Below are 15,413 nucleotides of genomic sequence, written 5' to 3'. Positions count from 1 at the left end.
AAATTATTTAATATTTTATTTTATTAGTTAAAATGAAAGGATAATCATAAATATTTTTTATACGTTGATTTAAATTTATGTATAAAAGTATCATATGATCAAATTTTTAAAATTTTTGTAGATTATATATACATTAAAAAATTAATTTAACGATTGAATGATTAAAAATTAATATATACTATGAGTTGCTGAATGAAATGTTTTTACCAAAAGTTACTCTTTAAGTAATTTGATCCCTCTCTCTGTACATAGAGATGATGGATAAACTTATTCTGAGAGTAAGTTTTCCTAAATTCATTTCACTTAATAACTTGTGTTTTATATTAAATTCCAATGATTTAACCGTTAAATTAAAATATCTTAATACATAGATTAATTATACAAATTTAAAAAATATTTGAAAACCTTATAATATTTCGTTACGTAAATTCAAAAGAATGTATAAAATATTTTTATGATTATTCATCAATTTAAATTAATGAAATTAAATATTAAATAATTTTCAATTTTTAAATTTTTTTTATCTATACATTAAAAACTTTTAATTTAATTGTTAGATTATTGAATTTTAACATAGAACATAAATTATTAAGTAGAGTAAATTTATCATATATATATTTACTCTTAAATAAGTAAATATGTACTCATATATATATATATATATATATATATATATATATATATATATTCATACATATATATATATATATATATATTCATACATGTTGTATAAATAAATATGACTATTGACCAATTATATCCTCTTAAATAAATTTGTGAATTTTTATAATTGTTAAGTTAGTTAAAAAATGCTAGTGAGATTCTCTTCCTGATATTTTATATTGGGCCTATTTCTTTAAACTTAAAAAAAAGTGTTTCTAAATAAGTATTTTTAAAAAATAATTATTTAAAAAGCATATATGAGTTACTTCTAAAAAAAAAGGCAAAAAAATTGTTTATTTTAAAAGAAATAAGTTTAAACAAAGACGTAAAAAAAATAAACAAGTGATTATTTTATTTAAAAAAATGTTTCTATAAGTAAAAAATAGGTTCAAGCAAATAGACCCATTTTTGAAAATTATAAATTTTAATATTATATTATGATAGAGACTCGTTAAATAATTTTTAAAATTAATAAATTTGTGATTTTCAATCAATTTTAGCTAACAATAAAGTGAGTAAAAAAAATAGTTATAAAAAGTGTCGATAGTATTTCTCAAGTTAATTTATATATATTATTAGATTGTAAGTTTGAGAGCATTTCTGGTATGATCCCATAGTCTTCTTCAATGAGAAAGGTCCAAGTTTCATCTTGACCAGAAAATAAAATAAAATAAATATATACGTAAAAAACAATTATCATCTTAGAAAAGAATTTTGTAAAATAAAGTTAGATTCACACCTATATTTAAAACAATACAAGAGTCAATTATAAATATATTAATTAATATCCTGTATCAAATCCAATATTATTCATATATTAGAAAAACATTAAATTATATATCCATTAGAGATAAAGCTAAAAGTACATTTTAGTAGGAGATAACTCTGATTTACAAATTAGCTTGTGGGATTAAATTAAACTAAGATTTACAGTTTTAAGATCTCATATTGTACCTGCATACAGGGTGCAAGGATAATCTTCTAAGCCTTTTACCCTGTTCCACGTCTCGGATCCTCAATGCGTTTTACCGAAAGAGAGAAAATAAATGTATTTGCAAAAGACATGGATAAGGATGATGCAATAAATACGGGTTAAACATATATTTTTACCTTACTAAAATTACTATTTATAACCTGTGTATAAATCTTCGAGCTTTTATCCAACATAACGATTTATAATGAGTAATTATCCTTAATCGTAATGCTTATTTCTAGACTCTCAACATCTCCTCCATTTAGACTTTCTGCTTGGAAATGGAAATATTGATTGGGCTTTGACTGGTCCTGGACCTTGACTTCTTGATTAAGCCTTCGGCCTTGACTCATCCTCGTTCCTGTTTTGGCCTTCGACTGTACACGTATCATTCACTTTGTGACTTTTCACACAAATGAAAACGTGTTGGGTGGTCCAAAGAGAGTTGTGATCAGTGGCATAGTTTTGGGACAACCTCAAACTATGAATTTTTGGATTTCCTTGGTTCATTGGTTAATGTGATATCATATAAGCCGAACACATGACTATCTTCAAAGATCTTAATCCATGTGAAATTTAGGGTATAGGAAGGTAATTATCTACTCGTACAATATCCTTAATTCACTTCAGCTGGTGTCATAATCATCATGAACATTAAGAACCTCCTCATTCTTGGCTGAATTGGGAAGAGAACTTATGTGTTGATTTTATAGTTAAGAAGTCAGAACTTTGAGTTTGTCTATTGGTCTTTTCCCACCGCAGTTATCTCTGAGACTATTTTTGTAGTGACCGGGTGAAGCCCCGACAAAAGCCCAGAAAGAAAAGGTGTGGCCCAGCGACTCGGCCCAAACTCACCCAATTCAATGTAAAGCAAGCGGGAAAGTTACGTTTCCCCAATCCCATTATTGGCGCGAAATATTCGGTTCGCTTCCACTTTGTTGGAGCCGCAGATCTCACTATTCAAATCAGACGGCCACAAACGCATTGTTGAATGATCATCACCCCACCCACAATTTCCATCACGCTTTAAAAATAAAAACTCGCTCGCGCTCTCTCTCTCTCTCTTTCTTTAATTTCTCACACACCCAAACGACACACTCTTCGCGAAACCCTTGATCTGAGAAAAATACCAATGGGGAGGCCGTCCAAAACTAAGGTTTCCAACGACTCATCTTCTTCCTCCGAGGAGGAGGACGACGACGCCCCCGCCGCCAACCACCAGATCGAAGACGACGACGAGGAGCTCGAAGCGGTGGCTCGCTCCGCCAGCTCCAACGACGGCGATAATTCGTCAGACGAAGCCGCTCAAGATGACGACGAGGACAAACAGGTAAAACCTTACCTTACATTTGCGAATCTTCGTTCGCGACTCTCGGATTCCGCCTCGCGTGCTGTTTTTTCATGTTTTCGTTTGCGCCGAATTTCGTGCGCCGCGTTTTGATGATTTCGCTTGCTACTCCGTTTGGATTTCGCTTTGGGTCTTCCTGTGCAGCATTTTGGTGTTTTCGCTTGTGGTTTTGTTTGCGCTTGGGATTTCAGTTTTCGCACTGTTTTTGTTCATTGGAGTGTGGTTTTCATTTTATTTGTGGTTTTTTACTGTTTCGTTTTAGGAGGAGAGTAATGCTGATCCTGAAGTTAGCAAGCGTGAGAAGGCCAGATTGAGAGAAATGCAGCAATTGAAGAAACAGAAAATTCAGGAGATATTGGACGCGCAGAATGCGTCCATTGATGCTGATATGGTTCGTCTGTTAATTATTCACTGTACTCGGGATGGTTTTTCTTCCTTGTATTATTATAATTTGATGTTTGAATTGGGTGATTTTTATATTGAATGTAGAATAATAGAGGAAAGGGCCGATTGAACTATCTCCTACAGCAAACTGAACTCTTTGCTCATTTTGCCAAAGGTGACCAATCTTCTCAAAAGAAGAAGACAAAGGGGAGGTACTATCTGAAAATTCGTGAATATGATGACAATTGCATGTTATTTTTATCATCTTGAGTTGTAATTCTATTAGTGATTGTGTTTTCATGCTTTTGAAGTTCTTTTAAGAGTTTGTGAAATTTATATACTATGCCCCTGAAATGCTGAAAGCAAACTAGCATTAAATATTTCATGTGGCGGAGTTTTTTTTTACCAAACTGCTTGAAATCTGGGAGTAGAAGCTATTTTATCTTCCTTATCCAATATAGATGAACAATTTCTGCTAATGTTTCCTTTCAAATTCCATTGCATCTTATAGATAATAATCACAAGAAAAAGCAAACAATGAATTTTGTTCCTCAATTTCTACTGTTGGTTGGCAATGTTCAGACAAGCAATAAAAAGTGGTGATTGATCTGGTTCTGAATTTGTGCATTTTCAAAGAACTTATATTGCTTAAACCACTGTCTATTTTAGGGGGCGCCATGCATCAAAAGTAACTGAAGAAGAGGAAGATGAAGAATACCTTAAAGAAGAAGAAGATGGTTTAGCAAGCACACGGCTGGTGACTCAACCATCATGTAATTGCTTTTTTATTTTTTCTGCTTATCTGCATACTTGCAAGGCCACATTGCTCTATTTTAGTTTATTATATTTGTGGTTAAGCTCATGTCTCCAATCCTAGCTTCCTTTGTATCTATAATTTGTATCCTCATATCTCCTTTGCTCATGTGGAAGAATATTGGGATCTCAGCTTTTCTGTCATAATACTGGTTAAGGATTCTTAGGTTGTGAAAATATTGAAGTTTTATTTTTGCTACTGGCAGAAGGCTTTCATTCTGCTTGCTGGATTTTTCATTGGAGCCACATGTTGTTCTAAATTAAATACATTTTTTTTCTACTTTATATGCACAGTTTTTCTATCACATGGATTCTTTGTATCCATATCTAATGATTTTGTTAACTTTAATGTGAAATGGCTTGTTTGTTTAACAGGTATTCAAGGGAAGATGAGAGATTACCAGCTTGCTGGGCTAAACTGGCTCATACGGTTGTATGAGAATGGCATAAATGGAATTCTGGCAGATGAAATGGTGGGTAGTAGATGCTGACCTTGGAGATATATCTTCATTAAGTAACTGCATTTGAATACAAGTAGCATGCAACATGTAATTTGATGAAATATGAGTTGTTTTATAAAAGCCATGATGAAATGACTAAATATATTGTCTTGCAGGGGCTTGGCAAAACCTTACAAACAATATCTTTGTTAGGCTACTTACATGAGTTCAGAGGAATAACAGGCCCTCATATGGTGGTTGCTCCAAAATCTACTCTTGGAAATTGGATGAATGAAATTCGGCGCTTTTGCCCTGTTTTACGTGCAATAAAGTTCCTTGGCAACCCTGATGAAAGGGTGAGACTTGCTTTGCTTGACCAAATTATTTGTTGAAAATTGCAATTAATGCTTGCTTCTGACACCTTTGTCTAATGGATTTAAATAACTGCAGAAGCACATACGAGAGGAGTTACTCGTTGCTGGTAAGTTTGATGTGTGTGTTACAAGTTTTGAAATGGTAATCAAGGAGAAGTCTGCTTTACGGCGATTTAGTTGGCGCTACATAATTATTGATGAGGCCCATCGTATCAAGAATGAGAACTCACTCCTGTCCAAAACAATGAGGCTATACAATACAAACTATCGACTCCTCATAACAGGCACACCATTACAGGTATAACTTGTTTATCATACACAATGGTGTTGTTATTCTTGAAGAACGGTATTTTTTAGTCTATATCATGTGTTTAATTCAAACTCAACATGGCAGTGATGAAAATTTGTTAGATGAGTAGACATACTGGATTAGATAGGATTAGGAATAAATTCATTAGAGAAAAAAGCTGGAGAAGCATCTATTGTAGAAAAGACAGTGAAAACTTTAGCACATGGTATCTTGGTAAATTGTAATTAGAGGAAAGGTTGACCATCTCATATTAATTTATAGTGAATTATAACTTCGGTTCAACTGCTAGAGCTTTTATTATTATATGCAAGGTTGTCAATCTCGAGAGTTTACGTAATCTCGTGAAGGCTCCGTAAACTCGTATCGTAAACTCGTCTCGTAAACTCGTAAAAGATTACTCAATAAACAAAATTATAAAAATAATTAAAAATTATATAATAATTAAACATTTTAACTTTATATTAAAGAGTAAAATAACAAATTATATTAATAATAAAATAATTTATTAAATATAGCAAGATTACACTATTCTAATTTATTTTTATATATATATATATAAATATTAGATAATTTATAATACAAATAATTAACAATATACATATAAAAATAAAAATATAACTATTTATACATTAAATATTTTTAATAATAAAAATTTATAGTAGTTAAATAAAATAAAAAAATTAAGAAAACAAAATATTTAAGGTCTTATATTAAATTTTGTATTACTTAAAATATTATCTAAATTATAATAATAATAATTAATAATTAATAAAGAGAGGTTACTTTCTAAAAAAAATAATGAAGTAAAAACCCTCTTAACCAAATCAAAACAAAAAATAAAACTTGGCCCATTTGGCCCATATTCCAACCCTAATTATTTTTCCTGCAATGCAACCCTTCCTCAAGCCGTCGCCGCTGCCTTCCCTCTTAGAAGAAGACAGATCTGCAGATGCCGGGGAAGACAGAGCCACTGTCAGAGAGGATAGATCGGCGGAGATTCGTCGGAGAGGAGAGGAGACTCGCGGAGGTGTCGCGCGGAGAGGAAAGGAGACGCGCGGAGGTGTCGCGCGAAGGAGGTGAGGCGCGAAGGAGGAGAGCCGTGGAAGAGGCGTTGCGGAGGTCTGGAGTGGAGAGGAGAGTAGGAGAGGTCTGGTCTGGAGTGAAAGTTCCCTAACACACAACACAAAACGTGCGTTTTGTGTGTGAAAAAAAAAAAACGGTGATCTCTTAATATCGGAGGTAGTCTCGCGAGTTTACACGAGTTTACCCGAGTTCACCGAGATCGCTCCGAGTTCACTAAAAAACGAGTTTACCTCCGAGTTGTACAGGTAAGCTCTTGTAAACTCGTAAACTCGTACGAGTTTACGAGTTGTCACTAGAGATTGACAACCATGATTATATGTATTATTACAATTTTATCTTCTGCTTTGGTTTATATATTTGAAATATAAGTTCTGAGATGTGGCTTATTTTGAAATCTGAATCTTAATTCCCTTTCTTTGGTTGCACGTATAGTAATAATGTTAATACACTCGAGTAATTAATGTGATTTGTTTCTTTTGATGTTGCAGAACAATCTGCATGAACTCTGGGCTCTTCTCAACTTTCTTTTGCCTGAAATATTTAGTTCTGCAGAAACTTTTGATGAATGGTTTCAAATCTCTGGTGAAAATGATGAACATGAGGTTGTTCAGCAGTTACACAAGGTAAGCCTTTAAGCTTTTTTTGGTTGCTTAGTGTCTATTGTGATAATATATGATATATGGTAATGTTTTCATTTTTTGTGTATAATTAAGGTCCTACGTCCATTTCTTCTTCGGAGGTTGAAGTCAGACGTTGAGAAAGGGTTGCCACCGAAAAAGGAAACCATTCTCAAAGTAGGAATGTCACAAATGCAGAAACAGTATTATAAGGCATTACTGCAGAAGGATTTGGAGGTTGTGAATGCAGGTGGAGAACGGAAACGTCTCCTAAATATAGCAATGCAACTACGTAAATGTTGTAATCACCCATATCTCTTCCAAGGTGCTGAACCTGGTCCTCCATATACAACTGGAGACCATCTCATTACAAATGCTGGTAAACTTAGTTTATATTAGTAGTACTTTAAAAGTCTTTTTTTAGGATGATCTAATAGATCTGAGAATGAGATCATATCATTTTTTTAATAAAATATTTCATTTGCAGGTAAAATGGTTCTACTGGATAAGCTACTTCCTAAGCTAAAAGAGCGGGATTCTAGGGTCCTTATATTTTCACAGGTCAGTTCTGTGTAAGATTCTTGTCACTGATAGAAATGGTTCTACACTTCTACTGGATAAGTTACTTCCTAAACTATGTCATTTCATTTAAACTAGTGTATTTTCTTCATTCTTGCCTAATTTGTGGCTCTTCTTCAGATGACTAGGCTGCTAGACATACTTGAAGATTATCTCATGTTTCGTGGATACCAATATTGTCGCATAGATGGCAATACTGGTGGAGAAGATCGGGATGCTTCCATTGAGGTTTTCAACAAACCAGGAAGTGAAAAATTTGTCTTCTTGTTATCTACTCGGGCTGGAGGTCTTGGCATTAATCTTGCTACTGCTGATGTTGTTATTCTTTATGACAGTGACTGGTGAGTTTTCTAATTGATTGTGTCAACAGCCTTCTGAATTGTGCTGGTACCTTAAGTTCACGACTAATTATCTGTTGATAATGATGTTATAACAGGAACCCACAAGTTGACTTGCAAGCTCAAGATCGTGCTCATAGGATTGGTCAAAAGAAAGAAGTTCAAGTTTTCCGGTTTTGCACTGAGGTCTATTAGTCTACAGTTTTATACTTTATTATTATTCTGTTCATCGTTAATTATGTTTCTATCTAGAATCACTAATACTAGAACTGTACTTGGATATGAGATGTCACTTGGATGTGGATACAGAAATTCTAAAAAAATATGTCTGAGCCTAAGTTACAACATATAAAATTAATATGTTATCCTAAGTTCAAGATGTGTGTTTGACATGATATGACATCCATTTTAAAGTGTTGGTGCTTCCTAGTTCTTATTTACTATTTCTGTCAAAAGCTCATTTCACTGTAATTACACAGTATACAATTGAGGAAAAAGTCATTGAAAGGGCTTACAAAAAGCTTGCACTTGATGCTCTGGTGATTCAGCAAGGGCGTTTAGCTGAACAGAAGAGTAAGGGTTTTCAGGTTTTATTTATTTCTTTGTTGCAAGATTTATGGATTATTTAATATGGTATAATGCTTTTATGTATGCAGCTGTTAATAAAGATGAGTTGCTTCAAATGGTTAGATTTGGTGCTGAAATGGTTTTTAGTTCCAAGGACAGTACAATTACAGATGAGGATATTGACAGAATTATTGCTAAAGGAGAGGAAGCAACAGCTGAGCTTGATGCTAAGATGAAAAAATTTACTGAAGATGCTATCAAATTTAAGATGGATGACAGTATGTAATCTTTGAATATAAATTCTGCTTTGCTAACAATAGTTTGATTGATGTCTTTAAAAATCTATTTTGTTGTTTTAATTCGTGTAGTGTATAGCCATCAGTTTTATATTTTGCTCTGCATATTTGTTAACATCATTCAAAAGAGAGAAAATAAATCCTGTTGAAGACTTATCCTTATGATGGAAAAGTGAACTAGTTAATGTGTCATGGTTTTTGTTTCGTATATTAGTTTTGGTTGCAGTTACATAAAAGGTAGAAGTTATTTGTTTCTACACTTAATGTTTATGGAGGCTTCAACTGTTGTTATTAGAACTTGCATACAAGCTAAAGTTTTCAACTGTTGTTTAGGTATTTAATATTGTCTTTAACTTGTTTGAATGTTTGAAGTTACTAACATTAATATTTTTTTATCTTGTAGCTGCTGAGTTGTATGATTTTGATGATGCGAAGGTAAGTTGACATTTTATATTTGCTAACTATGGACTATGAATTTATGCATCAACTCTTTCCTGCCTCTTTGTTTTTAACTGACCTCTGGGTTTTTTTTCTTTAAATGCAGGATGAGAACAAATTTGATTTCAAAAAAATTGTGAGTGAAAACTGGGTTGAGCCACCAAGAAGAGAACGGAAGCGCAAGTAAACATTGGCCTTCGTTCTGTATATTGAGTTATTGATTTTCTTTTTCTGCAATGATGTATAATTTAATTAATTTTTTTTCTCTTTTTTTGGTGGTGGTGGCTCTAGTTACTCGGAGTCTGAATACTTCAAGCAAACTATGCGGCAAGGTGGTCCTACTAAACCAAAAGAGCCCCGTATTCCTAGGATGCCTCAATTGTAAGTTTCTTATAGAAACTTTTTTCCCTCTTCCCCGATTTTGTAATAGTGCATCTTCTATTTTGACTGTTTTTAATTCTGTTTTTTTCAGGCATGATTTCCAGTTTTTCAACACACAAAGGTTGAGTGAGCTGTATGAAAAGGAAGTTCGCTACCTCATGGTGGGTAACTTGTAATGATTAAACAATTTCAGGTTTAGCTCACTATGTGTATAAATGCTGGTGCTTATATTCTTTTGAAATAAATTCAGCAAACACATCAGAAGAATCAGGTGAAAGATTCCATAGATGTTGATGAACCAGAAGGTACGGAAGTACTCAACAGACTAGTTTTTTGCCTTATTGTCTGTATATAATTAATTGGTTAAATTACACTCCTCTGAAAGATAATTTAATTACAGTGCTCTCTCCCCAATGTTAGACTTTAGTCTATTTTAGGGCGAATAAGCCTCTTAGGAGTGTTCTCTCCTAATATAAAATGTTTTCATCCCTAAAGGGTTGTTTACATTAAATTGAACTAAGTACAGCAGATTCCTGCCTTTAGAAGAGGTGATTGTAATTTTTAAAATTATTAAGGGAGGAAATGTAATTTAAGCATCCCTCGGATGGAAATGTGCTAATTACTTAAATCATGAAATACGTGTTGTATGTTTAGAGGTGGGAGATCCATTGACTGCTGAAGAGTTAGAAGAAAAGGAGCAGTTGCTAGAGGAGGTGAGCGAATTTCTTTATAGTAATTTATAAACTAAGGTTTGGCACTGTTCTATTTGTTACTAATTTTTAAATTCTGATATTTTATGAACATAGGGATTTTCATCATGGAGCCGGAAGGATTTCAATGCTTTCATTAGGGCCTGTGAAAAGTATGGCCGAAATGATATAAGAAGTATTGCTTCTGAGATGGAAGGAAAAACACAGGAGGAAGTTGAAAGATATGCAAGAGTCTTCAAAGAAAGATACAAGGAATTAAATGGTAAGTTACATCCAATATGAACGTGGTAAATGCTGAAAGTACTTCATAGAATCCAAAATGAGAATTATAACTGTAATTTTACATTGTTTTTTTCTAAAATTAATTTGATTGTTTTATATTGTCGATAATAAGGATTTTTGATATATGGGCTGGCTAGTATTGAGTTAAACTAGTGCTGTGTCTTCATTCTTTTTAATGTGTGTGAAATGTTGATTTGTCAAATGAATCCTGAATTTTCTTTCCCATTAAAATATCAAGGGTTTGATGTATGTTGATTTGCCAAATAAAAATTGAATATGATTTCCCATTAAATAACCAATGGTCTGTCTGATTTTTTCCTTTTGACTTATTGTTTGTAGATTATGATAGAATAATTAAAAACATCGAAAGAGGGGAGGCAAGAATATCCCGGAAAGATGAGATCATGAAAGCTATTGGGAAGAAGTTGGACCGCTACAAGAATCCTTGGCTGGAATTGAAGATACAATATGGGCAAAACAAAGGGAAGTTATACAATGAAGAATGTGATCGATTCATGGTGTGAATCTTATTTCTTTTTGCCAAAATTTATTTCTTTTCGTTTATGTTCAGTTTCTTATTTAGTCTGGTGTTTTCCTAACATAACTTTTGTGTCGTCTGACTTCATATGAAATTTGCAGATATGCATGATTCACAAACTTGGCTATGGTAATTGGGATGAGTTGAAGGCAGCTTTTCGAATGTCACCCTTGTTTCGTTTTGATTGGTTTGTCAAGTCTCGCACAACACAGGAACTTACAAGGAGGTGTGACACCCTCATTCGGCTGGTAGAGAAGGAAAACCAAGAATATGATGAGAGGGAGAGACAAGCTCGTAAAGAGAAGAAACTTGCGGCCAAGGTTTGTATTTCCTTTTTAACCTAAAACATACGTGTTATTTGAATTACGTTCGCGTCAACTGTTGTTTAAGCCAAGTTGGTGAACCGTACAGAGCATGACCCCGTCGAAGCGTTCCTTGCCTAGACAGACTGAGAGTCCCTCTCTGAAGAAGCGGAAACAGTTAACCATGGATGACTATTTAGGCTCGGTATATTTCTTGCTAACATGTTTTGTTTATTTCATCATCTTGTTTACGCAGAAGTCTCAGCGATTTCCTGAAACTGACTCTGTTATTGTGGCAGGGGAAGAAGAAAAAATAAACTGATAGTTACTGGCCTCCTTATTTTTTGGTGGATCGTTTGGTGATTGATATGGCCCGGTGTGGCTTCTCAAGTCCAGTGCTACTGGCCTCCTTATTTTTTGGTTTAGTTTTAGTTTGAAAGGGTATTTAGGGAAGATTTAGAAGAAATTGAATATTGAAATTTTGTAAATCTACTAACAAACTGATAGATTAGATGTCCATTTTATTTTAATTGCGCTGCCGGTTCAACATATGTAATTCTTTCTTCATGCTATCTTGAAGTTGAAATTACATTGGTCATACTATTGCTTGTGTTTCATTAACTAGTCTATTGGATTTGAAATTCAAATGAGGTGACGATCCATTCTTGTTTTTTGATTGTTATAATCAGTTCAGTTTGGTGTCAATCCTTTTCCTTTGTATTAGAAAAATTAAATAGATGCTGCATTTGTAATTGTTTCAGTTCTGAATTTTAGTTAGTGATGTCATTGAGACGTATTTGAGACCTCACGTTCATTTGGGAGTCATTTTTTATTCAATTTTATTGTGGGGGATAAAATAATAACTTTATTCAGTAATGAAAAAAATAGTTAACTAATACATAAATTTATGATTGTAATGTATGTTTGCATAATAAGGACCGTTTTTTTTTTATTGATTGAAGAGTCACTAAATGTGTTAAATGTATGTTCGATAATTCATGTGTTTTAATCAAAAAATATTAAATAATTTAAATAATTGACTTTTAGAAAACTTTAGTTAATAAATTGTGTTTTGAAAGTCAAATTTGATCAAAAAATACTAAATAATTGACTTTTAGAAAACTTTAGTTAAAGAATTAGAAAATTGCTCAAAGATCAAAATGCAACATTGCTTTATTTTTTCTTTTAAAAAATGAAAATCAACTTATAGTATTTATGTTTAATTTATTTTTTACTTCAAGTGTAAATTTATTGTCAATGAATATTGTTATGTATTGTTAAAATATATATTTAACAGTTACAATATATTTGAATTATTAAATATTTTTATGTATTTTGAATGTCAAATTATTTTATTTAATTTTTACTACTATGAAAGTATGATTTATTAGAATTAAATTATTTAATTTTATATCTTAACGAGTTTAGTGATTGTTCTAATAATAAGGTGGAACTAAATGGAATTAGATTTTCTGCGGTTGGGCTAATCTCCACCGCTGACGTACATGATTAGTGCATTTAAATGGTATATGAAAGTATGCTGAATTGACGTACATGGTTAGTGCATTTAAATGTAGTAATACGTAGTTATTTCCTACGAGCCTTGTTTTTATTTTGAACGGTGTATATGAATACATGATTCAAGTAGCCGAATGACATGAGTTGGATACACAAATCCTAACTTTGCAAATTTGTCTCTATTAATGTGACTAAAAAGTGAACAGCAAAATAAATGGGTGTGTTTACTCATTTGTAGAACTGGTGGGTCTCTGTGATTGCTGACTTTCTTCTACATTTGTAGAACTGGTGGGTCTCTGTGATTGCTGACTTTCTTCTACAATTTCACTGGTGTTTAACTGTGTTCCAGCATTTGTGGGAGTGTCAATCTGTCCAGCATCTTCTCTATTTCCAGCTGCTGTTGATGAACCAGCTCCATCATGTTCATCTGCACCCAGAAATGTGAGAGCACTAACAACATCTGGCATGACAGGCCTTGCATCAGGGTTGTGCTGCACACACATTGCTGCAACAGCAAGTGCATTGTAAAGTGATCGCTTTGGATAATTCCCCCCAAGTAGAGGGTCAGCAAGTGTTTGGAACATCTTGCGGTCTTTAAAAAGAGGTCTTCCCCACAAAACAAGATGTCGCTCATCAGGTGGACGGCTACCATCAACAGCCTTGCGCCCCGTAATAAGTTCGAGGATGACCACTCCGAATGCATACACATCACATTTGGGAGTTAGATGACCAGTCATGAGATATTCTGGTGCACAGTAGCCATATGTTCCCTTCACCAGGGTGGATACATGAGTCTGATCACCCACCGGACCGCTTCTTGCTAAGCCAAAATCTGATAACTTTGGATGATAATCCTCCCCCAGTAGGATGTTGGATGACTTCAAGTCTCTAAATATGACACTCCTCTCATGCAAATATTCTAACCCCTTTGCTGCTCCAAATGCTATTTTCATCCTGGTCTTCCAGTCAAGTGGCTGCCTGTCAGGAGCAAGCTCATATAAATGATTCTCCAAAGACCCCAATTCCATGTATTCGTAAACCAGTAGTCGCTGATCACCCTCCGAACAGTATCCAACTAGGTTCACAAGATTTGGGTGATGCAAGAGGCTCAGCATGTTAACTTCCGCCATAAATTCTTGGTTTCCTTGTTGGCTTTCCTGATCAAGCTGTTTCACTGCAACTATTTCTCCCCTAAGTTCACCTCTGTACACACGCCCGAACCCTCCTTGACCTAAAAAATTTTGTTGCCCAAAATGCTCTGTAGCAACTATCAGCTCTCGGAATGTAAATGTTGCTGCTGTTGACCCAACAACAACACGATTCTCTTGTCGTCCTCTTCTTCTATCTAAATAAATAATAATCAACTCAAAAATATGTACGTACAAATTACATAACACAAGCTGTAAATAATTATGCCATGCTGTCACAGCCATATAAAACTACTCCCTCCATTTCACATAGATAAAAAAGTTAAATTGTATGGATTGTAAATAATTTTCAGTTTCATCTCAAGAAACTTAACGTTTGACTTGATAAGGCATTCGGAGCGATCTTGATAAAAATCATACAAGATTGCAATATAATCATTCAGAAAATTACATACTTGAATTAATGCATGTTTCTTGCATGCTAGAATTGCTAAAAAGTTGAAATCGTTATCGAACATTGTGTTATTCTTGTTACTTGTAACTCTTAACAATAGTGAAATGCAAGAAAGTGAAGCAATGTGTGAAATAAGATGAATGAAAAAGAAAGATAGTTGACCTGTACTAGGCCTGGCAGAGCGAACAATAGTAACTTGGCTGTTCCCACTTCCACTTCCACTTCCAGATTGTGATTCCTCTCCCCTGTTGGAAAATGCTTGATTAATACAAGAAACACACCCACCCATATCAAAATCCAAGAAAATCACTCACTCTATCTTTCTTTTTCTCTTTCAACAGAATCTTTATCACACATTCAATATTGATCAAAGAAACTCTCATACTCTTCTAACACGACGTAAAAGAAAACAAACTGTAAAATACAATTTAATAATATATATATATATATAGAAAGGGGAAGAAGGTCTGAGACAAGTGTTGGCCTATAACTTCTACTTTATTGTTATAGATAATTCAGTATCTTAGCTTTAAATTCAATAATATTATTGTCATAATAATATATCAAATATCTTATTTTGAATAAAAACTTACTAGATTTATTTTTTTTTTAAAAATAATTATATCCATATGAAATGATGTGTTATATATATATTATTTTTTAATTTTTAGTGTCAAGTTATAGATTATTGAGTTTTTCAGAAAAAAATATACATTATTGAGTTTTAAAATTTTCAAAGTAAATATTTTTTTATTAAATTATAGTTTTTTTTAATTATTAAATATACAAGTTAAAATTATTAGTTTAATTATTATTATAAATATAACAATACTATAAGTGTAATGTTTTCATTGAAT

The 15,413-nt window shown here is 33.1% G+C and overlaps 2 protein-coding genes across 2 annotated transcripts; one reads left to right on the top strand and one right to left on the bottom strand.

Moving 5' to 3' along the window:
• Nucleotides 1–2,642: 2,642 nt before the first annotated feature.
• Nucleotides 2,643–12,106, top strand: LOC109809016 (ISWI chromatin-remodeling complex ATPase CHR11). The gene is made up of 25 exons (XM_020372235.3): nucleotides 2,643–2,966; nucleotides 3,247–3,375; nucleotides 3,474–3,580; nucleotides 4,038–4,141; nucleotides 4,557–4,654; nucleotides 4,798–4,977; nucleotides 5,072–5,293; nucleotides 6,877–7,011; nucleotides 7,102–7,384; nucleotides 7,493–7,566; nucleotides 7,705–7,925; nucleotides 8,021–8,108; nucleotides 8,402–8,495; nucleotides 8,579–8,767; nucleotides 9,189–9,220; nucleotides 9,330–9,406; nucleotides 9,515–9,604; nucleotides 9,696–9,765; nucleotides 9,855–9,909; nucleotides 10,259–10,317; nucleotides 10,411–10,576; nucleotides 10,936–11,114; nucleotides 11,236–11,454; nucleotides 11,546–11,641; nucleotides 11,736–12,106. The coding sequence occupies exons 1-25, from the start codon at nucleotides 2,769–2,771 to the stop codon at nucleotides 11,751–11,753; spliced, it is 3,183 nt and encodes a 1,060-aa protein (XP_020227824.2). The 5' UTR covers nucleotides 2,643–2,768; the 3' UTR covers nucleotides 11,754–12,106.
• Nucleotides 12,107–13,010: 904 nt separating this feature from the next.
• Nucleotides 13,011–14,995, bottom strand: LOC109807388 (putative serine/threonine-protein kinase PBL7). The gene is made up of 2 exons (XM_020369905.3): nucleotides 14,719–14,995; nucleotides 13,011–14,299 (listed from the first exon to the last, which is right to left on the bottom strand). The coding sequence occupies exons 1-2, from the start codon at nucleotides 14,843–14,845 to the stop codon at nucleotides 13,179–13,181; spliced, it is 1,248 nt and encodes a 415-aa protein (XP_020225494.1). The 5' UTR covers nucleotides 14,846–14,995; the 3' UTR covers nucleotides 13,011–13,178.
• Nucleotides 14,996–15,413: the final 418 nt, after the last annotated feature.

The sequence above is a fragment of the Cajanus cajan genome, chromosome 5 (genome assembly GCF_000230855.2).
Source record: "Cajanus cajan strain Asha chromosome 5, NIPB_CcT2T_4, whole genome shotgun sequence".
In the NCBI taxonomy this organism is placed as follows: domain Eukaryota; kingdom Viridiplantae; phylum Streptophyta; class Magnoliopsida; order Fabales; family Fabaceae; genus Cajanus; species Cajanus cajan.
This window is presented reverse-complemented; position numbering and strand designations above follow the sequence as displayed.